Source organism: Sapajus apella, unplaced genomic scaffold, assembly GCF_009761245.1.
Source record: "Sapajus apella isolate SASKATOON/1434 unplaced genomic scaffold, GSC_monkey_1.0 scaffold6, whole genome shotgun sequence".
Taxonomy (NCBI): Eukaryota; Metazoa; Chordata; class Mammalia; order Primates; family Cebidae; genus Sapajus; species Sapajus apella.
The window spans coordinates 40331421-40357004 of NW_022436946.1; the positions used below are offsets into that span (position 1 = coordinate 40331421).

At 39.6% G+C, this 25584-nt stretch overlaps 2 protein-coding genes across 6 annotated transcripts in view; one reads left to right on the plus strand and one right to left on the minus strand.

Annotated features, from left to right (window-relative positions):
• CD164 (CD164 molecule) overlaps positions 1–11706 on the plus strand; it is an 18002-nt gene extending 6296 nt beyond the window's left edge. For 3 of the 5 annotated variants that reach the window (XM_032275072.1, XM_032275073.1, XM_032275076.1), the window contains 3 exons: positions 1297–1332; positions 7747–7803; positions 9209–11706. In XM_032275072.1, coding sequence (XP_032130963.1) covers positions 1297–1332; positions 7747–7803; positions 9209–9375 — 260 coding nt within the window. In that variant the 3' untranslated portion in view covers positions 9376–11706. The remainder of the gene's footprint in view (positions 1–1296; positions 1333–7746; positions 7804–9208) is intronic. The other 2 variants (XM_032275075.1, XM_032275074.1) reach the window with 2 other exon arrangements.
• Positions 11707–16769: 5063 nt separating this feature from the next.
• The window catches only part of LOC116549482 (coiled-coil domain-containing protein 162-like), a 74483-nt gene continuing 65668 nt past the window's right edge, over positions 16770–25584 (minus strand). Inside the window, 2 exon segments of the mRNA XM_032275077.1 lie at positions 16770–20792; positions 22428–22555. Coding sequence (XP_032130968.1) covers positions 20667–20792; positions 22428–22555 — 254 coding nt within the window. The 3' untranslated portion in view covers positions 16770–20666.

Below are 25584 nucleotides of genomic sequence, written 5' to 3' on the forward strand. Positions count from 1 at the left end.
TCAAAAAAAAAAAAAAAAAAATTCTACTTGGAACTGTTGATTTTTCTAATGAGATTGTAAGTCAATGGGAAAGTCATACTTTTAATTTGGTGCATAGATAATGAATAGAAAAAAGATTTTTGTGGAGATTGTCTAATCTTGAAAGACCACCTTTGACTCTTTAATTTTGGAAGGGTTTGCCCCATCCCAGTGTGAACTTTGTAACTGAAGATTTCATTAGTGTTGGATCAGTTTTACTTTACATAGGGTGCGTAATATGTTTAGGTGGTGGTACAAGAACAAGCTTTTTTTGAGATGGAGTCTTCTTGTTGTGCAGGCTGGAGTGCAGTGGTGCAATCGTAACTCATTGCCACCTCGTATTCCTGGGCTTAAGCAATCCTCCTGCCTCAGCCTCCCAAGTAACTGGGATTACAGGTGCATGCCATCACACCCAGCTAATTTTTAACTTTTTTGTAGAGATGGTATCTTGCTGTGTTGCCCAGGCTGGTCTTGAACTCCTGGGCTCAAGCATTCCTCCCACCTTGGCTTCCCAGAGTGCTGGAATTACAGGCCCGAGCCACCAGATCTGGCCCATTTTCAATAGTTATTTATGTTAATACGTGTTAGATAAACTAATAACTCTCAGACCGGAGGTTTCGTGATATTGCGTAGTGACAAGATTAATGAAGATTTCGTTTATTAGAATTTTTTTTAAAACACTGATTTAAAGGAAAACTGAATAGGTAATGCTGATTATTTGATGATGTATCAGAATTAGTTTCAGCTAAGAAGGACATAAACCCTCATATTACAATGGCTTAAGCAGTAGACTGATTTACTTTTCTCTCATGTAAAGGAAGTCTAGACTAGAGTACAGCTCTGCAACCATTAGAGACTCAGGCTTCTTTAGGTTTTCACTCTTTCATTTCTCAAAAATGGCTTTGACCCTGCTGTCCAAGGTGGGTGCTTGTGTTTCAGCCATCACATTGATTTTTTTCCTGCCGGCAGGATGAAGAAGGGAATGGAAGAGGCTTGTATCTACTTTAAGGATGCTTCCTAGAAGTTACTCATGGTGACCTAGATGCATTGGAGACTAGGAAATGTCTTTTCTGGAGGAAGGGAGGTGTTAAACATTGGTGATTCTATTTCTAAAGCAGAGACTGATATTTGGGGACAACTGTCAATCTCTTCCAAAGGTAGTACTTAAGTGTAAAAATTGTGAAAAGTGGTTCTCAAATGATTGCAGGTCAGGAAATAGCATTATAGATTGTGATCTTTTGGATGGCTTTGATGTATATGTTTTTCTTTTTTCTTTAGTGCCCACAGCCGCTCCTTTGCCAACCAATTCTACAGGTAATTCAAGATGACTATTTTCTTGCTCTTCCTTCAGTATTTTAAGTCCTTTTCATGGATTAATTTTAAATAATTATGTAAAAGTTGTTAGTATAATTTTAAAGATGAATAAAAACTTAAGTGTCTTGGACCATAGCAATTAACATTAATCTCTACCTTTTGTGACAGTGACACATAACTCTAGTGTTTCATATTGGGGAATGTGAGCAGATTTGCTGAGGCTGTGTACATTGAGTCTGTAAAATACTTACTTTAGATTTTGTGGAAATCCTGGGAAATACAGAAGCCTAAAGCAAATTATAATTATCATCATCCAGAGCACCCCAAAATGTTTTCAGTTATTAATTTCTTCTAGTCTTTTTTATATGTATATCTAAATAAGTAAACTTTTTATGAAATTGGATAACACTCATGCACCTTTTATCTTTTTTTGGAGCAGAGTCTTGCTCTGTCACCCAGATTGGAGCGTAGTGGTGCGACTTTGGCTCACTGCAACCTGCACCTCCCAAGTTCAAGTGATTCTCCTGCCTCAGTCTCCTGAGTAGCTGGAATTACAGGCACCTGCCATCATGTCTGACTAATTTTTGTATTTTTAGTAGAGACGGGGTTTCACCACGTTGGCCAGGCTGTTCTCGAACTCCTGACCTCAAGTGATCTGCCCACCTCAACCTCCCAAAGAGCTGGAATTACAGCCACAAGCCACCGTGGCCAGCCTGTATTTTCTCTGTTAATGTAAGCATGACGGTACACACTTTACCAATCCTGCTCTTGATTGGAGAGTTAGGCCATCTCTCATTCTCCATGCAGTGAACATCTTACATAGAATTACATTTGTATTTGTCTCTGATAGGATTGAGTCAAACAGAATTTCTAGGTCAGAGGGTATGATTATTTTAAGGCTTTTCAGAAAGGTTTATTGTTCTCATTCCTGTCAACCTGGAAATTTTTACCATGCCCTCAACAGCATGGATAAGAACTCCTTAAAATTTACTAACTTGAAAGGAAGAGTAAATATGAAATATTTAACATTTACAAATATTAAATGCATCTATTCCAGGACAAGTACTAGGGTAGATGGTAGGGATATGGAGACAGAAATTAGCCAGCATTTTGTCTTCTGTAGGAACAATGAAAGATGTCAGTGAGCACAGTGTGTGGGGGAATTTGTAGAAAGGTAGGTATATTGGGTGGCACACAGATGTGGTGATAGCTTAGTAGTGAAACCACACTGGTAAAACTTGGAAAGAGCCTCTGAGGTGGAGCAGGGGGCCAGCACATATGTAGGAAATGGGAAGGAGGACAGTGAAGTCAAACAGTGTCCTATCCCATAGGCTTAGAAAGTTGAAGGGGTGTGGCAGGGTGCAGTGGCTCACACCTGTAATCCAGCACTTTGGGAGGCTGAGGTGGGCGGATCACAAGGTCAGGAGATCAAGACCATCCTGGCCAACATGGTGAAACCCTGTCTCTACTAAAAATACAAAAATTAGCTGGGTGTGGTGGTGTGTACCCGTAGTCCCAGCTACATGAGAGGCTGAGGCTGGAGAATCGCTTGAACCTGGAAGGCGGAGGTTGCAGTGAGCCGAGATCGCGCAACTGCACTCCAGCCTGACAGAGCGAGACTGTCTCAAAAAAAAAAGGCGGCGTAGGACTTTGTGACTGAGGGGAGAAGAGATGGAGTGATAGGGAGAGGTGAGGAATTTTCACCAAAATAAGAGGAAGAGCAGTCTATTGAAGTTTGGGGCTGTCATTTGGGATTTTAGTTTAAGATGTCTGGAATCCATTAAGTGGAATCTGTTTAGTGTTCAGGAAACTGCAAGTCAGGCAAGAGCTCTTGGCCAAAAATATAAATCAGCATAGGCAGTAGTAGAGGCGCTGGAGGAACATATGGAAAGGAGGGATAGGGCTTGAGGACCACTCTAGGAAACAGTAATGTCTAAGGGCTAGGAAGAGGATGGGGGAGGAAATAAAATAGGGTCGGGTAGAGAAATAAAAAAGCCCAGGGAAATATTTGCAAGAAACTAACAGTATGTGATTGTAGGTGTATGGAAAAGGTAGTCAAATGCTGTAACAAGGACAAGAACTCATTTTGAAACACTTCGGCAGTGATGTGTTGGAGCTGGCTTGGACCAGTTTTTGCTAGCTAATTGTGCACAGCTCTTCCCGATCTGTGTTCAGTGATTTCATGTTGGTAACTTGAAATTGGTTACCATGGAAATAGTCATGCCATGGAAGTCTGCAAATGATATAAAACTTATTTTGAGCTGATGATTGTATGGTGGTGTGGTTGTAAATGTTTAGCGCCCATTAGAAGATGTTGACTAGGATATTAAAGGTTGCTGAAACCAGAGGTGTTTAGAGAAAAACAATTTTCAGAAGCTTGGTTATGAAAAGAAAATGGGGTGCTGGGATTGGGGGAACAATTTCTTCAGAACTGTTGTGAGTTCACAATTGATGTAGTCCTCTGCAGCTTTCTCCACCCTGGGTCTTTCCTCTCTGATTCTGTAAAGTGGAAGGCAGCAAGGGCTTATCTGCAGAAAATGCATCAATTGACTAACATTAGTTGAAGAACAAACCTTTAGGCTGTTTCTTTCCATGGCATATGTGCCTTCTGAAGAGAGCAAGTGAGAAGTGAAGGGACAGTTACAGACACAGTGCAAAGAGAATCTAATTTATATAGAGAAGTGTATAATGGGGTTAATTATAATGGCCCTCCTTTAGTACAAATAACAGAATAACCAAAATATGTCAGATTCAGTGGAAAATGTTCATAATAGATGAAGTGGAAGATCAACTATATTAAGTAATTCTAGTACAATTTTAACTTTTGTTATATACATGCCTAGAAAAATTGTCTAGCAGGAAGTAACCTGTTACTTTGCTGGGACTACTTCATTATTTTTATAGCATTTTCTAGATTTTCTTAACACCAGTAGCAGCTTTTATAACTTACATATATATATATATATATATATATAAATTTTTTTTTTTTTTTTGACCTTTCCTATGGTGCGAATTTTTTTTTCTTCAGTGAAGGAAACAGTAGGGCAACAGAGGTGTATTCCCTAAGTGGTGCCTTTATTTTGAAAATATTGTCAATTTAATACTTTTTTCAAAATTGAAAAATATTTTGCCTACTTATAAAAACTAGTTTTTACCTTGTTCTGAGGCTGAGTAGTGAGAACCAAATTGTAAATTTGCAGAATTTTTTTTCCTAATGTTGTCAAACAGTAATAATGTTTTGAGATTGAACAGAATTTGATGTGTTTAATTCGTAAACTATTTTTTGTGGTTACACAGAAGATACACAAGCAATAAAAACCTTGATGGGACTAATGAGCCTTAACGTAATAATCATAGCCTCTAATCTAGGAATTCTATGTAAGGATCAGTCTTATCAGAGATAAGGTCAAATATTTTCCTATAAGATTTTCCCAGTATTGAGAGATGAAAGAACTGTTGAAGAGCAGGATGGATGGACGTATGTACAACAATGCTTGAAGTAAGAGGGGAAAGAAAGCAAATGGGTCTGAACATATCCATCGATATTATTTGTATATCACCTATTAGCTTCTAAATAGTATCAGTACTAATAAAATACGTCTTATGCCCTGTTGACTCATGGTCATGTAGAAATTAGAATACCTTAGTTTCCTAGGATTCTGTCAACCTTGAGATATGGGTAGTCTGCCTGTTACGAGAGTCCTTCTCTTTCAAGATCTACTTTTAGCAATTTTCAGATACTTAGCAATATCTGAAAACTGTCAAGCCCTGCTCTTTCAGTGTATAATTACTCTGTGTTTTAAGGCACAGAACTTCCTCTTTTATGTTAGAGTTTGGGACGATGCTGATTCCTATTGAGGTTTGTGTTTTGATTGTTTGAAAGACCGTCTAATACAGTGAAAAGATTACTTCATTTCTGTACTTCATCAATAGTTATTTGACACCCTTTCCCTGTCTTTTCTTTTGTGGGTTAAGCATATCACTTTGAAGTCTGTTCAGTTATGTACCGTAAACAGAAGTAACATTTGTTTACAAATTCTCTTTAGCCCTCAAATCCTTTTTTCTGAAACAATACAAGAATGAATGTTTGCATAGCACCTTACCTTTTCATAAAAATATAAATCTCACATGATTAATCTTCCTCATCTTTCCCCAAATCATTCCTAGCTGCCCACCATCATAAGCACATCCTTATATTGAAGCCCTTGCACTCTGAAGCCTGACTTAACTAATGATTTCCTGAGACAAAATAAGCTCTCTTAGCTAGTGACTCCTATAGTGCACTTTCCAAAAGTTTGAACCCTATCCTTAGGACAACCTCTTAATGAAACCTTTCTCAAATGCTCCAGCAAACTTTGAATTTATTTGGTAGCTTTTTGGATGCTAGAAAAAAATGTTAATTTATATAAACTATATCCACATTCTTTCTGAAAGCTCTGGTCAGACTTCTATTAGTATTGATAGTACTAATAGAAACTTAATAGGTGATATACTGGTTGGGCACAGTGGCTCATGCCTGGAATCCCAGCACTTTGGGTGACGAAAGTAGGTGGATTACTTTGTAATGTTGGGGCTCAGGGGTAGCCCTCAGTTCTCCTGAGAGGACATTTCTCCAGGTTCTTGGTCTATCACTCCCCAAGAATGGGAGAGACCACGGCACAGTGCGCAGTAAATGCCAGACTCAAGTGTTTGTGGAAAGTGATTTATTTAGGTAGAAAGAAAGGAGGAGGAGAGAGAAACAGCTAGCTCTCACACTGAGTGAGAAGGGTTCCCAGAGGGAGAAAACCAGAGAAGGCAAACTCCCCTCACACTGAGTGAGAGAATCCAGAAAGATGGAATCCAGGAGAAGACAGGTTTCACACTGAGTGGAAGGGAATTGAGAGAGAGGGTGTTTAGGAGGGGAAGACAGGCTTCGACAAGAGATGTGTGGAAGGGGACTCCAGAGGGGACATCCAGGAGGGAGAAAGACCACTTCCACGAAGGGGGTGTTCATGGAAGGGGACCCTAACATGGAGTCCGAAGGGCTGCGGCACAAGGGAGCTTTTAACCTGGGAGGAACCCCTACTTTCTCCAAGACCTCTGGCCAATGAAAGGAATTCCTTAGAACTTCCTCTGGAGTGATTGACTTTTTGATTCTTCCCACGCCTGTGAAACTTAAAAGACTGTTAAATCTCTGCGTTGGAGAGAGATGGAAGGGGGGCATGGCACTGGGAAGTTCTTGCCCTTGAAACTACGCCCCCTTGTGGACCCGGTAAGAGAATACATTCCCTCAACTTAAGATCAGGAGTTTGAGACCAGCATAGGCAACATGGTGAAACCCCGTCTCTATTAAAAATAGAAAAATTAGCTGGGTGCCTGGAATGCCAGCTACTCGGGAGGCTGAGGCAGAAGAATCACTTGAACCGGAAGGCAGAGGTTGCAGTGAGCCAAGATAGCACCTTTCCACTCCAGCCTGGGTGACAGAGCAAGAGACTGTCTCAAAAAAAAAAAAAAAAAATAGGTGATATGCTAATATTTAGTAACTCTTTGGATGCTAGGAATAATGTTAATTTGTATAAACTATATCCACATCTATGAGAACTCTTACAGATGACAACTTGTAATACACATTGTTCAATGTTCTCTTCTTAAGAGTGGGTTAGTCCCTAAAATGATTTTACATTCAAACTAATCCTCCTCAGTGTGCATCTCTTTAGAGGTATCATCAGCTATTAGGTTGGTGCAAAAGTAATTGCGGTTCTTGCCATTAAAAGTAATGGCAACTCAAATAGCCTCTGGGCCTCATGCAATGTGGTAGACTAGAGCTTATCTTTGGTTTCAGAGAATCTTATGTTGGGAAACTGTGGGCCCAGGGCCCCTATTCTTATACAGCTTTATTGGAACATACCATGCCCATTCATTTTCATGTTGTCTTTGGCTGCTTTTGCATTACGCAGTGCGCAGAGAGTAAAATACTTACTTTCAACTCCTTTAAGAGAAGGTTTACCAGCCCCCAAAGTGAAGAAGATAGGCAAATCTCCATACCCTCATAAGAGAGAACTTATGACTTTAATAGTTTTTGTCTTAGAAGAAAGATTACAGGGAATCTATAGTTTCCTCACCTAAATATTCTTGTCCTTGACTGTGGGCAAGATAAAAGTTTTTGCGCATTTTATCCAAATGTATACATAGATTTTTATATAAGGGATATATAGATATTAACAATTTTATGATTGCTTACTGTTTTAAAATACACTTAAATCCTAGTATTCATGGGTGTGTAGCTATGTTAGTAAACCATTAACTGAAATTTGGCTTTTGGTCTCTTAAAAAATTGAAAGCATGTTGAAGTTGGTAGCCTTATTTTTAAAAGCTGTTAGATAACTGGGAAGCTAGAAATTTAAGGTTTTTAAAAAAATGTTGCTTTCATTCCAGCTAAACCCACAGTTCAGCCTTCCCCTTCTACAACTTCCAAGACAGTTACTACATCAGGTAATTGAGGCTTTTTAGATTAACAGTCATGTAGGATGTGTGTATGATGTTGCCCTTTACAGTTTCTACCATCATTTTCCAACTTTATTAGTGGTTATGAAACTGAAATTCATCTCTTACATTTAGGGGGATCAAGGTAGTGCTTTATTAACACAAATGATAGCTTTGCTGAGATTCCTCTTCTCATTTTTAAATGTGTAATCACATTTGACGTGACACTTCAGAATTAAGTAATGTTTTTCCAAACACTTCAGTACAACTGTGTGTAAAATATAATTTGTAATTTCTGATGACTGTTAAGGATTGGTTGTGTGCTATAAGACAGCATAGTGATTTGAGGGAATATAATACATCTGTCATTTTCACTGAGAAAGGTCTAAAAATCGAGGATCACTACCAGATGTGCACCTCACTTTCTTACCATTTCTTAACATTGCTCAGTAATGTGAAAATTAGCTTGTTATTAAATGATTTGACATAATCTAATTTAAATCATGTTTAGGTTATGCCACAGGACACTGTAGGTACACAGTTAGGAATCCTTTTGTCTATCCTTGTTTTTAAAAAACTGATGCTAATGAATCTTCTACCTGCTTTTTGTGATTTCTTTGGCTTCGTGCTTGTGCATGCTACCTTTTTCTCGGTTACGGTGAAGCCATTCTGTCTTCACAAGAAGGAATACAAAACAGTTGTAATTAATTTTAAAGTAGCCATCTTGTACAGCCACTAGAACCAGTGTTCTTTGATAATCTATTTAAGAAAAAAGTAAAAGTTATTTTACATGGGAAATTGCTTTTTGTTTCCTCTTGAAACATTTTACTCCCTGAAAAATTCAGATTTTCGTTTTTTCCTTATGACTTGATAGTACTTTCTCATAATGTTAAATTTGTTGGCAGAGTATGCCTTTAATCACAAGTTCCTTTGCTTGTTGAAATTATAAATTCCATATCCTTAAGATTATTTTTATAACATGAAAATTTACAACCAAGTTTTTGACCTTATACTAGTAAATTCAAAAGTCATGTGAAGTTTCAGCACTAATTCTGATATTTACACTTGCAATTAACTAGAAGTACATAGTCTGAAGAAATTATTGCATAATTTAGAATTGTTTGGTATATCCCAGGGCACAATTTGTATACTAGGAGAATTCCTCCCATTGTTTTTACATTTGTAGTAGTACAGCAGCATTGACCACTTTGTATCCTTCGGTGGAATGAAAAATGGGATATATAATGGTTGTCTTCCTCAATTAGGGATAAATTCTAACTGTAAAGACTTGACTTGAGGAAATACTTTATAGAATTTAACACATGGCAAATAGAGACTCAGGTGGGTCTTGAAATTACAATAGAATACCATGAAACTTACTGAGGATTGTTGTTCCTTTTGTCTTACTTAACAGGTACAACAAATATCACTGTGACTCCAACCTCACAACCTGTGCGAAAGTCTACCTTTGATGCAGCCAGTTTCATTGGAGGAATTGTCCTGGTCTTGGGTGTGCAGGCTGTAATTTTCTTTCTTTATAAGTTCTGCAAATCTAAAGAACGAAATTATCACACTTTGTAAACAGACCCGTTGAATTAATAAGGACTGGTGATTCATTAGTGTAACTCACTGAAACCAAAATACTATCTTTCAAGATGTCCCACATGGAAGACGCTATTCCAGGATCTTTAAATTTCCATGGATGCATATAGGATGTTTGGGAGCATCATCTTTGAAGAAAAAATCAAATCATTGTGTTCAACAGGAATATTTAAAATATTCTGCATGAATCCTTGTGGCCGTCTTTTATTTTAAATAGCTGCTGCTGTGGGTTTTTTTTTTTTTTTTCCCTTAACATGCCAAATGTAACTTTCTGTGAGTGATGGAAAATGTTGTCTTGTGCAGACAACAGTCTGACTCTTGGCAGTTTAAATTTAATAATTTTGATTTCGTGAACAGAATTGAGAAGAATGTGCCAAATGAGAATCAATTAGGTGGAATTTTGGCTATCATTTCAAAAGTGGAATAAATTTATAAATTTAATAGTACTAAATGGTATCCTTAGAGTAAAATTTTGTGCTTGATAAGTTATTTTTTTCTACATTAGAAATAATATGCCACACAGGGAATTACATTCCAGATTTAAAGAAATGAATGGAAAGGATACCATTAGCGTGTAACAGGTTGTTCATACGTGTAAAGCACCTTATGCCATTGAGAAAATAAAGAACAGTGCCTTAGAAGACAGTGAAAGGTAAGCTCTAGCTTAATGCCTATGATTTGTTCTTTCACGTTAAGGAACATAAGGATTGGTCAGAGGATGTACCTTGATGTGAACAGTAGTAAACCTGTTTTAGATATCATACTGTTAATATTTAATTGAAAATTTACTTTATTTCAGAGCAGAGAAACTTAAGCTACAGGCTTTTATACAAAATTGAAAGCCTTTGTATATTGAACCTCCCAACATTTTTCTTATGGCTGTTAAAAAGTATAGAGATAAATTGATTTAATTATACTTTCCTTTGTACTTTAAAAAGTATGCTAGCACTATTGTACCTTGAAAGGATTTCCACCAAACTTTCTTGAGAAGTGACTTCTTTGGTGAGGCAAGGAGGAAATATATTATTTTAGAATCATTTACTATTTACATGAGACAATCATATTTTAGTATCATTTCCTATTTAAATGAGACAATCATTTTAAGTTTTAAGACAGCAGAAGTGACCAATGTAATTTCAGAACACCTAAGGATTTTTTGGTTGATCCGGTTACGGTAGATTTTTACTGATTGTCCTGGATGAATAGACTGTGCTTTTTCTTTTTCTCTCCTTTGTTCTTGGTTTCCCATAGTGTAATAAGCATGCATACTTTTACTTCTATAGTTTTCTTGTTTAAAGGGGTCGTCTTCAGTTTTAGAGGATCATTTCTCCCTTGCCTTTGACTCATTGGACTAGTTCAGAGGCTTTAAGTAGTTTAAAATAGGCTTTTGCTTTTCTAGGTCATTAACGTTTTTTATGTAGTTTCTTTGGCCTATAGTGGCTGAGTTTCACACTTGATTTTCAATATTTTATAGTAGGAAACAAAATATTGCTTTGGTTCATTTCATAAACTGAAAGTCTGCATTTAGATAACTATTAAAGGTTAAGATGAAGAATTACCGTTTCTTTGTTACTCATTGGTACAGCTAAAGTTTGTTTTACTTGCACATTTGTACATATACCTAATGTTTTCAAGTGCCTTAATTGTTTAAAATCTCTGGCTTCAAAGTTTCTTGGGGAAAGGTAGGTTTACCTCACATTTTTTGTTTTCATTAGTAATATTCTAGGTACCTCACAAAATTATGGTGCCATGGCTGTTAGTTTTTAGTGAGTGCTGTAGGATTAATTTGAAAATATGCAGAATTCCATTCCTCCTAAGGTGGCAAAAATCAGCTACAGTGATGTAATAATTGTCATTTACCTGGGTAAGAATTCCCTGACACACATTAATGTCAACATATGTAGCAAATTTTGTGGAAGTGTAATGATTGGAAGCTTCTGTAATTTTGAGCACCAACACCTAGCATAATGTAAAATTAGATTTTGCAAGTCTACAGATGAGCTCTTGCAACAGAACTCAACAGCCTTTTTACTTTTTCCCCGACTTTAGCAATGTAGTATCTTGAGCCATTAATAATTTTTGGGTTTTTTAAAAAATCCAGAAGGTATATAGAAACCTTTTCAGATTTTTCATCTGATTTGTTCTTGCAAATGTTCTATCAAATACCTTATTTTACCTTACAGATACTTGTTGCACAGGCAGACACTGCTGTATTTAGACATTTTTATTTCAGTTCGTTAAAAACTGCAAAACCAATCTGTATCATGTACCAAACTGATTTAAAATAAATCTACGTGTTTATTGAATTAATCTCTTTTCTATTGAGTGGAGTGTGTTATTGCATTTGGCTTATAAAATGTAATGTTTAGTCGATTTGTCTTAACAGTCCGCTTAGGGTGGGTTTTCTGCTCAATTTGTATTGCTTCTCTATACTAGCAGATAGTAACTAAGGCAAATATTCATATCAATAGAAAGCAGAGCCTTGGAAGCAATAGGTGAAGGGAGGACTTGGTACACCTATGGGAGTGATTTGCAAGCTGGTCGTCCACAAATCGATAGAAATTATGCTGTAGTTTTCCAATAATTTATGAGAGGAATGCTATCTTGTTTTTACATATCTGAAAGCTAGTTTGTGACTTTCTGCCATTTTAGTTCATACTGCATATCAAGTAAAAACCAAGCTACTATTTGGTATAAATTACTGTGACTGTAAAATGTGGTTCGTGCATGCTGTGACTATAAAATGTGGTTCTTGTTATTTTGTGGGCCAGATTATGTTCTAATTTAAATCACTGGACTTGGACTAAGAATTTACTCCTCTATAAGCCTTAAAACCTGTAAGGGTGGACTGAATAATTCTCTTTAGAAATAATGAATTTGGGGTTTTGTATTAGCCTTACATATAGTCATATTTAGTTTAAGTAATGCAAAATTTGATGGTAAGCTTAATGACTCCGGTAAACATTAGAAACAAACTTTTGAGATGGAGTCGCACTCTGTTGCCCAGGCTAGAGTGCAGTGGCGTGATCTCAGCTCACTGCAGCATCCACCTCCCAGGTTCAAGTGATTCTCCTGCTTCAGCCTCCTGCGTGGCTGGGATTACAGGTGCCTGCCACCATGTCCAGCTAATTTTTGTATTTTTTTAGTAGAGCTTGCGTTTCACCATGTTGGCCAGGATGGTCTTGAACTTCGGACCTCAGGTGATCTGCCCTCCTTGGCCGCCCAAAGTGCTGGGATTACACACATGAGCCGCAGCACCTGGCCTTGTCCAGTGTTTCCAGTGTGTTTTCGTCATTCCAGAATCCAATCTCATTTCATCCCAGCTGGAAGAAAAAGTTCAAGATAGGGTATGTAATGTATTATCTTTAAATTATTCAATTAATACATAGATTTTCTTAAATATGCTTCTTAGAAAAAACAAATTGCATCCCCAGCCCTTTTCCCCTCTTGACTTCCTCCACTTACCAGAGTGGTAAATGATACAGAGGTAATCACTGTAACTGATTTGCAGTTAATTTATAATCACTTAATTGTATGTACCTTTGGTAATACGTAATGTAGATTTTTATCATTCTGTAATGTTCACTCACTTTTTGGAGATCTTTCAAAGTTAGCGTATATGGCTATACCAGATTCTTAATTTCTGTGTTGGTGTATGTAGTATGGATACCATGATTTACACAGGTATTTACCTATTGAAAGACAAGCTGTTTGCAGTTTTTAGTTCATACCAACAATTTTACAGAGCATGTTTGCACCTGCCACTTTATGTGTGACTTCCTCCAGAGTAGAAATGGAGGCGTGGAAAGCTGCTTCATAGTGTTTCCACACTAAGGATTTTCACAGATTGCTTTCCACTTCCCACCAGCAGCAGATCACTTGATAGCTGAACAGTTTTTAAATTTTAATATTCTAGTGAGTGAAATTATTTCCTTGGTGAATTGTCTGTTTTTTTCCTTATCACTTTGTAGGGGTTTTTGTTTTAATCTGAAAATACACTGGCTGCTAATCCATGGTGAATAGATTTCAAAACATATTTTCTTCAAGTCTGTGTCAACCAGAGTACAATCAGGAGACAGAAGTTACAATATGAACAGGAAAAGTTTGATATGAAGAGATATTAGTTGTAACAGTGGATTGCAGTGATGAGGCATTATTATCTGCAGAATTTTAAGAAATTTGTGAAGCAGTAAAAAGAACTTTAAAGAATCCAGAGATAGACAGCAGATGTAGGAAGCAGCCACCACCCACTCTCTGTCAAGCTGAATTTCAGCCTCGAGAGAGCATGCAGCCTTGGCCCTCCAGGTGAAGCTCACAGTAGCTGTAAATCCATGTGAGAGTGTGCCAGGGAAGCCACCCATGTTTGTCACACCAATGGCAATCTTCTGGGAAGTCATCCAAGGTGGTAGGGGGTAAGCCATGCATAGGAGGTACCACACTAGTGGCATTCCACTGTAAAGCTGTGAGTTGCTACAGCCGGGCACTGAGGGTGTCTACCTAAAGGAGCAAACCAGGAAAAGAAATCCCTCCAGAATCCTTCCAGTGCCCTTACAAAACAACATGCTACTTCCCCAATACTGAGACCAGACCCCTCTGAGGAGGTGTTCTAATATGGCTTAGTAGGACCAGGCTTGATTTCTAGCTTTGCGTGAGCTCCAAATACTTTTTTCCTCTTAACCTTTCCTCTAGCCTTCTGTATAAGGAGAAATCGTCATGTGGCCCAGCTTCATTATCACAGAGCAGGCAATGACAGATGGATTGGGAGCTGAGGCAAGAAATTGGTAATGGTCACAGTCCACCCCTTTGGCTATTCAGCTTCCACATTTGCTCTTCTGTACTCTTTAACACTTCTAAGCAACAATGGAATAGCTCTACATTTCCACCTAACAAGATACAGCTATACTTCCTTACAAGTAACGTTTGCTCCCTTTTCCCAACATGAGAATCCCAGTACCAGCAGTCATTGTATCCATTGTTGGCTGTATGAATTATTCAAGTTCTGTCACTGTTCCACCAAATCCTGTGTTACCCAAAAGACCTAACTGCGTCCAGTGTGGTGGTTCATGTGTGTAATCCCAGGAGTTTGGGAGGTCAAGATGGATTGGCCTGCATGATACGTTGTTTTCATCTAAAGGTGGATAGCTAAAGCACTACAGCTCCACATGCAGACCAATCTGTCTTGGGTGGATCGCTGAAGGTCGGGAGTCGGAGACCAGTCTGGCCAACATTGTGAAACCCTGTCTATCTCAGCTACTCGGGAGGCTGAGGCAGGAGAATCACTTGAACCTGGTAGGCAGAGGTTGCAGTGAGCTGAGATTGCACCACTACACTCCAGTCTGTCTCAAAAAAAAAAAAAAACTGAATTGTAAATGTAACCTCCAAAAATGTGTATTAGGTTAAAATGGAAGGAGAAAATGAAAATGATTAGGACAAATAAATACATGCAAAAGGAAAATGGAAAATACTGAAAGCTACTGTAGCCATCATTTCTATAAACCAAATAATGTACTGAGGTTATCGGTTACAGCAATTGTAACCTCAGTGCACATTCCCCAGCTACACCACTTGCTCAGTGGGTCCATTGAGATTTATTTCTTTTGCTCTTAGCCAGAACCTCAGCTGGTCAGAGTTCTTTACCTGGTGGAGTGACCCAAATACTCATTACTGAAGAATCTGAGCCCTCCTGTGGTACCTGTTTTGGTTGCTGTAATTTTTCATAAGCCTTTACTATTGGATGTGGAAGTACTCAGGCACCCAGAGAATCTCCTATGTTCAAGAAATAGTCCCTTTTGCCTCCACTGTGCACTAGCAATACATTCTCACTTTGGTAATCAGGATTGATCATTACCGCCAGTATAGTTACACCTTTTGTTGCTTACTGGTTAAGTGGCATCAGAAACCCGGAGGGCAATCTCATCTTAGATCCTATTATCAGTGGGACCATTGTTATGTCTCTGATTGAAGGATCCCCTGGGAGCTAAGACCACCAAACCAGCAAGCTTGAGATTGCTAGAGTGAGAAGTACAATCATGAAAGGAGCCACTCTCACTTCTACCCTGTGATTTCTAGAACTGTATACTCTGACTCAAAGCATGTACTGTCATATGGAACTCCATCCTTTCAGTGTGGTATCTCCCAACTGTCAACTGAGTATTCAGTGAACCATTCCACCTTTCAATCAGATTAACCATTTATGGGTATTAGGGTATGTTAATTTCATACTCATTGCAGCATTTCATTTGCTGTGAAATTGATTCCATGCTTAGAAGTAATGCTATGGGAAATGCCATGATGGTAGACAAAGCATTTTGTGAGTATGTGGATTGGTTAGTGGTACTGGCAGAAGAATTACGGGCAGGGAAGGCAATCCATATCCAGAATATGTGTCTATTCCAGTGAAGATGAATCTCTGCCCCCCTACATGATGGGAAAGGTCTGATGTAGTCAACCTGCCATCAGGTAGATGGCTATTAGCCGTGGAATTGGTGCCATATTGCAGCCACAATATTGGTCTTGGCTCTTGACAGATTGGACAGTTGGCAGTAGTGCCTGTCAGCCTTGGTAAGGGGAAGCCCATGATGTTGAGCCCACCTATAGCCTCTATCCCTGCAGCTGTGGCTGCATTATTTATGGACCCACTGAGCGAGTGGTGTAGTAGCTGGGGAATGTGCACTGAGGTTATAATTAATGTAACTGATAACCTCAGCACATTATTTTGTCAACTTGATTAATAAGAGCTTCCTCTGCTATGGATACCCTTTGTTGGGTGTATTAGTCTGTTTTTACACTGCCAATAAAGACATACCTGAGACTGTGCACTTTACAAAAGAAAGAGGTTTAGCAGACTTACAGTCATTCCACATGGCTGAGGAGGCCTCACAGTCATGGCAGAAGGCAAGGAAGAGCAAGTCATGTCTTACATGGGTGGCAGCAGGCAAAGAGAGAGCTTGTGCAGAGAAACTACCATTTTTAAAATCATTAGATCTCATGAGACTTACGATCACAAGAACAGTGCAGGAAAGACCCAACCCCATGGTTCAGTCATCTCCCACTGGGTCCCTCCTCCAATATGTGGGAATTATGGGAGCTTCAAGATGAGATTTGGGTGGGAACACAGAGCCAAACCATATCAGTGGGCATTAACCTGAGACATAAATATCTTCAGTCTGTACCCATTCCCAGAGGTCCATCCACAGATAATTCCCAGACTTCCTTGTCACCAGCCTTTTAGGCCTGTGTCTTCCAATTCCCTATCTAGCCAAGCCATCAGCAACTACTCATGAATTGGTGTAGATCTGTACTTCTGGCCTTCTCTAAGTTCAGACATAGTGGCCAACCAAAGATACTACTTGAAGTTCTGTTCACTGGGAGGATTTTTTTTTTGACCACTGCCCTAAGGGGTTGCCACCAACATATCATGCAGACCACTCTGTAAACTAGACTTGATTTTTTTTTTTTCTTTCTTGGCCAATTGGTTGTTAGAACCACCCCCAGGAGACCATAGGTATGGGTTGAGGGAGAGAAGGCAATGAAACAGTGTTGAAAGAGTCTGAGCCACCTGTTCAAGCAAGCTATGCTTCTTCTCCCAGACCTGCTAAGGCAAGCTAAGTCTATTTCTGTACCATTTCTGTGTGATGATAGATTGCTGCTTCGCATGTCCAAGTTCATGACTAGGCTAGCTAACAACATCCACATTATGATGGAAAACTCGGGCTCCGTGATCCCCTCCTATCCCATGGTTAGGTATTCAGTCTCTACTAAGGCACAGCAGTAAGACAGAAACTGTTTCTTAAAAGGAGAGTAGTAATCTTCAAAAGACGTAGGTTTGCTTCCCCGTGATTCTACTACTGGTGCTTGACAGAGGCTCCACACAATATTCCTATAGGCCATAATACTTTCAGTATCATAGGATCTGCTGGATCATAAGACCCATGTGGTAGAGCAGCTTATGCTATAACTCAAACTTCGTATAGAGCCTTCTCTTGCTCTGGTCCCCACTCAAAAACGATAATCTTATGGGTGACTCTAGATGGGTTGAAGTAGCACACTCAAAGTATATGTTGCCTTCAAAATTTGAAATGACCTACCAAGCATATCATGTCTCTTTAATCATGGTGCATAGTGTGAAGTGCAGCAACTTATCTTTCATTTTGGAGGGGGATAGTTTAACTTGTTCCAAATCAATGAACCCCTAGAAACTTCACTGAGTTTCTGAATTACGGGATTTTTTTCTTTCACCTTCTAGTTTTTATGTTTTATTAAGCACCTAAGTACTTGCCACTTCTTGCTCATTATTTCCAGTCAGCATAATGTCATCAATATGGTGGACCGATATGATATTGTGTGGAATATCATGATGAACAAGGTCGCTCTGGACTGTATCATGGCAGAGAGGAGAACTGACAAAGCTTTGAGGCAAGACTATCAAGATATACTGTGGCTTTGCCAGGTAAAAGCAAACTGCTTCTCATGGTACAAAAGGCTTTAAGATAATAACTGCATGCCAAGTGCCAGGAGCATATTAATTTATTTCAGTAAAGATAAGTCTGTGACAGCAGCTGCAATTGGAATCACTACCTCATTAAGATGTGGACCTGATACTCCCTAGTTATTTTCTAAGATCTGTCTTTTGCACAGGCCAAAGTGGTGAGTTAAATGACAAAGGGCTAGGTATCATCACCCTTGCTGCTTTCAAGTCTTTGATGGTGGCATTAATGCCCAGGGCCATTTCTCCAGGGTTGTGGAATTGCTTCTGGTTTGCTTTTTTGATAGGGAGGGCAAGTTCCAGGGGCTTCCAATGATCCCTTCCTACTGTAATTGATTCTCAACTCATATGTCAAAAACACCAATATGGAAATTCTTCATATTGTTAATTTTATTTATTCTAATTATTCACTCAGGAACTGGGGAAGTAGTCACAGGGTGGGTCCATGTACCAATTTGGTCTACTGTAATTCAGACCTGAGCTATGATTCCTTCTATCACCTGACCACTGTAAGCCTTCATTTTGACTGGTAAGCCACAGTGGTGTTTTGGGTACCCAAGAATTAGCATTAATTTAGGCCCTGGGTCTAGTAACCATCAAAATCTCTGGGTACTTTGTTTTCTCTGAAGAACAGCAATTTAAGAAAATGATTGCAGGTCCCATAGGGAATGGTTAGGAGGAAGATTTATAACATGAACCTGCAGCAGTGTAGGGTCCTTCCTCAAGGAGATCCAGCCTCCCCTTCAGTCAAGGGCCTCTGGTCTGTGAATTGACTTAAATCTGGAATCTGGGTCACAGGCTGTGACTCTCCACTATGGTGACTGAAGTTTTGGTTACTAGACCTAAAGATTTTTCTGTTACATACATTAAGCAATTCTCTGTGATTTCATATGATTCCATACCTGGGGACACATTAACTACCAAAGATCTCCGCAGGCCAAGGAATTCTAACTACTGATACATCCCTATTGCCCTTTATAATGGATGTGCCCACCTTGTCTTTTGCCAGTTAAAGCCTGCCAACCTGGCTCCTCCACTTTGGAATTGCATTTTCTTCATTGAAATCACAGGGCCCATCTCAGTGGAAATGAGAACCTTGATGAGCTTGTAAATCCAACTATCATTGTAATTTAGCATGCCCATAATACAAATTTGTGCTTGATTTTTAGCAGTGTCATCCCTGTGACTATGAGAAGTGAAGAGATACTTTTAGGGCTATCATGGAAGCTTTCTAGTTTTCAGACCATGACTTAAGCCTAGAATTAAAGGTCATGAGCTTGTCATTTTCTTCCGTTAAGTGCTGATGTGCATTCAGAAAAATCCACCTAACACCACAGTCTCTATAGTCAATGTGACTGCCATGATAGTCAATGTAGTAACAATTTAGGCTTCTAAAGGCACATGCTTCCGCAGGTACTTAGCACAATCTACCAAAGGTAATCCATTAATCCATGAAGAGATTATTCATAAGGGCAGAGTCCTCCTGACCCAGTCACCTCTTAAAAGTCTCACCTTTCATTACTGCCACATTGGGGATTAAATTTTAACATGAGTTTTCAAGGGGACAAACATTCAAACCATAACAGGTCTATCCTCTGGAAATACCCCACTCCTGGTACCAGTTCTGTATTAGTCATGGGCCAATCAGGAGACAGAAAGCACACAGGTAATAATGTGATTGTGATGCCACTGCATGCAAAGAATACTAACATTCCAATTTCCTATTAGCTCAGCACTGTGTTAAAGCCTAAGGTTGCAACCAAACAAATCCCAAGTTCCATCTGTGTTCTGTTTCAGTACATTTTCTGTTGTTTATAACATAATACCTGAAACTGGGAAATTTGTAAAGAAAAAGGAAATTATTTCTTACAGTTATGGAGGCTGGGAAGTCCAAGGTTGAGGAGGCACATCTGGTGAGAGCCTTCTTGCTGGTGGGGACCCTCCAAAGAGACCTAGGCAGCACAAGGCATCACATGGTGAGGGAGCTTTGCATGCTAGCCCAAGTCTTTCTCCCTTTCTTATAAAGCCACCAGTCTCACTCCCATTATAGTCCATTAATTAACAAGCCACAAATCCATTAATTCATGAATAGATTAATCCATTCATAAGGACACAGTCCTCATGACCCAATTAGCTCTTAAAGGTCTTACCTTTCAGACTGCCACATTGGGGATTAAATTTTAACATGAATTTTGGAGAGGACAAAACATCCAAACCATAGCAGGTCTATCCTCTGGGAACACCCCACTCCTGGAACAAGTTCTGTATCAGTCATGGGCCAATCAAGAAACAGAAAGCACACAGTAATTCATATAGGGAAAGTTTGATATAAAGAATTACTAACTATAACAAAGAATTGGCATATTGCTTATAAGCAATAAAGAGAACTCAAAAGAATACAAGGATAGCAGATACAGGAACCAGACACTACCCTTCAGGGCTGAGATCCAGACCTCATTGGAGAGGATCTGCCCAAAGCTTATTAAATGGTTGGGAAACTCATTGAGACTGCAAAACCACTCAAAGGGGTATTGGAGGGTGTGCCACACAAGTGGCACTCCACCATGGCGCTTACAGGAATGCAAATCAATGCTTAGGTTTTAAAGTCTAGGACCAACCCCTTACTTCACCTGGGACACTCAAGATGTAATCATCTCAATCCTTCAACACTATCTTCCAAGTACAGATAAGAAAAATTCATAAAATAAGAGGCATACTGGCTTTTAGGGTTATTTTTATTCATTCAAATACTCATAGAAATAAAGGTTGGAAAAAGAAGATATGATCACCAGTCAGCTCTAAATGGGAATCTGGATGGAGCTGTTTGGACCTGAAAAGCTGTCAGGTGAACATTTTCTGCCATATTAGGTGGGAAAACATCATCAATCCTTTTTTTGTGTTTAATAGGTACCTGTAATACAAATAGATATTGGTGTTCGTTAAGAACATGGTGAATAATTCTTGTTATAGCATCATAAAAATTCTCGGTTTTTGAGACGAAGATCATTGATTCAGTCTGGGTTAGGCCGTGTAATATGCCTTCTTGTACGTACTTTGCCGCTTGTCCTGTGGGGAATTGGTCAAGAATGAATGGAAAGCATCAATAGAAAGCCATTTCCAGTTAAGGAAGAAAACACAGCTCATATTTTGTGTAAGCTAAAAATTCCTTAATTTCTTATCATTTTTGTAAGTGCAGGGCTAATTTTTAGAAAATTAACTGTATTCTTACATTTCAGCCATTTATAAATTCCTCTTCAATCAGTATTTATCATAGGCCTTGCTTAAGAAGTCAGAACTGAGATCTAAAGAAGTTCCAGCTAACTGTGTACCTTCCCTGGCCTTGAGGTTTTTTGCTTTGGGTCCCCATATTGTACATAGCCACTGGGCAAATGGGCCCACAAGACACTTCACTATAGGGTTTATTTATTTAGTAGGGCAATGTACATCAAACAATTAGCCTTAGACCATCATCCTTCTAAATCTCTCAAATATAATTGTCACTAATGCACTTAGCTGCTTAGCAGCCTTTTCAACAAGTTGTGATCACCAACACTCCCATGATGCTTGCAGCTTTCAGTGTGAAGTGGAGATAGTGATTCTTGAAAGCCCTTGTGGTCTCACACATACAAGGTGAACTTTGCTTCTTTTTGGAAAAGGCTTTTGCAGAAACACAGACATATAATAAAAGTTCACATTTTTGAGAAAGATGACTGCATAGAGATGGATGAGTCAAGCAAACGGTGGACATTAGTAATGTGGCCCTCACTTGGTCAAGATGGTGTTTGGGTATCTTCCCAAACTGTCTTTCCCCCTTCGTAATTGCATGTTTAGAAATCTGGAAACTTTCAGTCCTTTTAACTAGACCACCAGCTGCAGAATTACACTGTCAAATGATTTCTTGCAATGGCATACTTTCCTCTGAAGGAATGATTAAATCTCTTCCTCCTAATTTTTCTTTAAGTAATGGGGAGGAATTCTTAAATGTATTGATTAGATATATGAATCTTTATAAGGGATTCTGAAAGAAAATGGAGCAAAGAGTAAAATACTTATTAAAGCAGTAGAGAGAAGGCAGTGGAAGAGAAAGTATATGTTGTTTTACATAAACTAAAAACTGAAACATTTTATAAGTGCTTCAAATATACGCTAATCTGAACCCTAAGAATTTTTTTGAAGGCTACATTTCTCACATGTTTTAAAATGACTTCTGAAACTTTCTGCTCTGTTGGGGAACTCAGATAAGGAGTCTGATGCTGCTAGTTAATTTGTTGAAGATGATTGGGGGAACAAAAAGAAATTCAAAGATGGAACACAGCAAGGTGTTGGTACTGATTCCATACCCATTTATTGACTTGTAATTTAGAAGATGCTATTACAGAGCTTAATTATTTCAACATCAGAATTTTCTTATCCAGATTTAAGGCACCTAGATAAGCTCCTGATATATAATTTTTTCTAATTTAAGTCTAAAGTGACCCAAAAACCATAACATCAAATTGAAAGGCTTTATTGTTTAATGCATGTAACCAACCTTATCATTACTTACAGTCTGTGGCCTTTGAATCTGTCCTGTTATTTTACTCCCTGTGAGATTAGTCTTTAAAAAGTGTTGCTGGCAGTATCTGGATGATGTGGAAGCAGAACTTGGGGAGTATCGAGCCTGGGATGTAAGGCCTATAAAGTTAAAAATGTTAAATGATATCTGGTTGCAATGGATAAGCCTAGATTATTTTGATTTTTTATTTTTATTTTTATTTTATTTTATTTTATTTTTTTTGAGAGGAGATCTCACTCTGCTGCCCAGGCTGGAGTGCAGCAGCACCATCATAGTTCACTATAACCTCAAACTCCTGAATCTAGACTTAATTCATAAAATTTAGAGCTTAAAATTGGCATCTAACAGCTTAATCATTTTTTTCTTTTCAGCTTCATTAATTTTGAGGAAATATGTCAAAACCTGGAGTTTTTTGCCTGATAGTCACATGACCAAGTAAAAGAGAAGGAGAGACTTGGACTATGGCAGGTAGAAGTGGATAGATTGTGAGCCATCCAAATTAGTAGGAGTTGGGAATTAACTGGATTTGCAGGGTCACAAAGAATAGCTCCCAAATTTCTGGCTTAAGCAACTGGATATTTGGCACTACTATTTGCTGAGACAGCATCTCCCCAACCCCAAAAGTAGTCAAGAAGGGAAAAGGATAGGAAGATGAGTTCCATTTGACCCGTTGAACTTGTAAGCCTGAGACACATGTATGCAGACATTATTCAGTGGATATATGGGCTATTGGACATGTGGGTCTACAGCTCAGAGGAGAGTTTTGAGCTGCAGATGTAGGCTTGGCAAATAATGATTAAAGCTGTGGGAACATATGCAATTATCCAGAAAATGTAAGGTGAGAGGAGAAGGGGCCAGAAAGATCCCTGAACAACTTCAGTGTTTACAGGTTAGATACAGTAGGAGGAACTGAAAAAGGAGACAGAAAAAGCAGCCAGAGAAAGAGGAGAGAAACCACTAGGAGCAGTGCCAGGGAAATAATTAGAAGGGTGTGGTCAGCTGTTTCAAATGCTGCTGAGACATGAAATCAGTGAGAACTCAGCAGTGTCCTTTGGACTTGGTGACAGAAGTCAAGGTGATCTTGGCAAGAGCAATTGCAATGAAATGGTGGTGAGCAAAATCAGATTGCTGGTGGTGTCATAGAGACCTATACTTGGCCCTCAATTGCAAATCTCCCCTCTCTTCTTAGAAATAGACCTCACATGTTTTGTTCACACAGTGTCCTACAATAAAAACTACATTTCCCAGTCTCCTTTGTGCAGTCTTGGAGCTAAGTGCTGGCCAATGGGATATATGCAGAAATGTCACAAGTGACTTGCAGGAAGCATTCATCAAGCTTCAAGGGAGGGGTGGGCCCTACTTGTTGCCTTCCTCCTTCCTATTGGCCAGAAAGCTTAAGTGGCCATCTTGGACCATGAGGTGATGAGCAGCATTTGAAAGCCACAAGTTGAGAATGGCAAACCTGAGAGAAATTAAGTGAAGTGAATCACAAAAGTGACTATAGTCAGCTCTTTTAAGAAGTCTGACTGGGAAGAGAAAGGCAAGTGGCAGAGGAAGGAATATGTTGTCAAGGGCTGGGGTGTGTGTTATTTTACAGTGGATTTTATGATCCTGGCACATACATGATCAATAAGTAATTGTTGGTTGCAGGATTAGAGGGATACATGGACAAGAAATACAAGTATGTAGAAAAGAAGCAGATAGTTCAAGGCCCCTGAGAAGGTAGCAGCAGATGGGCCCTTTACATAAGGATTGGCCTGGGGAAGAAGAGGGGCACCCTTTTCATGTTCACAGTAGGGAAGGAGAAGCAGCGGAGTACAGATGCAGGTGGGCTGGGAGACAGTGAGAAGATGGCGTTCCTGTCCAAGGCTTTCTAATTTCTCTGTGAAGTGGGAGATGAAAGGATGAGGGGTTGCAGGGGAATGTACGAAGGTCTGAGGAGACAAGGCGGATTTAAAACAGTTGGCTGGCCAGGTGCAGTGGCTTACACCTGTAATCCCAGCACTTTGGGAGGCTGGGGCAGGCAGATCACAAGGTCAGGAGATTGAAACCATCCTAGCCAACATGGTGAAACCCCTTTTCTACTAGAAAAAAAATACAAAAATTAGCTGGGCCTGGTGATGGGCGCCTGTAATCCTGCTACTGGGGAGCCTGAGGCAGGAGAATCGCTTGAACCTGGGAGGCAGAGGTTGCAGTGAGCCAAGTTCGTGCCATTGCACACCAGCCTGAACAACAAAGCGAGACTCCGTCTCGACAAAACAAGCAAACAAACAAAAACAGTTGCTGCAGAGAGGAGGAAAGAGCGAGCTGACCCAATCCATAGCTCCAGTGGAGGAACAGGTGAGCTGGGCCTAAGCCAACCAGACACAGGCATCTTAGTCTGCGGCTCCAGTGATTTGTTCAAAATTGGCACCATGACCCAAGTTGGTCCAGGCAGAGCCCAATTCTTTTTAACCGTCCCATCTCCACACCCTGCTCCTGCCATGCTGAGCATGAACAGGGATGGAAGCTACAGAGATGGCTGTCATCTTACTTCCCAGGGGCCCCACTTCCTTTCTGCTCCCAGCCTCCTCAGAGCCCAGAGATGGCGAGAGTGAAACCAGTCCTCATGAAGTAGTTCAAATCTTGAGGAAGCTGCCTTTAGCCAGCCCTCCTCTGAACATTTTACAGTTTTATGAGCCAAGTGGTTTCATTTTTTCCTCAAGCATTTCTAAAATAATTGCTTTAGAAAAAAATTGTCATTTCTCAGGAGTTGCAAGATCCTAGGGAAATAAAGAGAGCTCGCCCCTTGAGTGCACCTATGTTTCTGACCTGGGAGGCAGGGATGCTGCAGAAGACATCTGGGTCACTTTCAGATTCCAGCTGGACAACAGTGGAGGAAGGAGGAGTGGGAATATGGCTTTTACTGCTTAGCATTAACAGTATGGATGATAGCTGGCTGTGCCCTCAAACCCCTCCTCTTTCTGTACAGGGGAACAGAAGGGGACTGAAGCCCAGGAGTAACCTCCACTTCCTGAGAAAGAAACTTCCTTCCCACTCCTGCCCCCACCCCAATCCTGGGAATTGGGTCTCTCCCACCTGCCTCGTGCCTCACTCTGGTTCTCTTTCTCAATGGGCAGGTGTTGGAGGACATGGATGGCAGTTCACT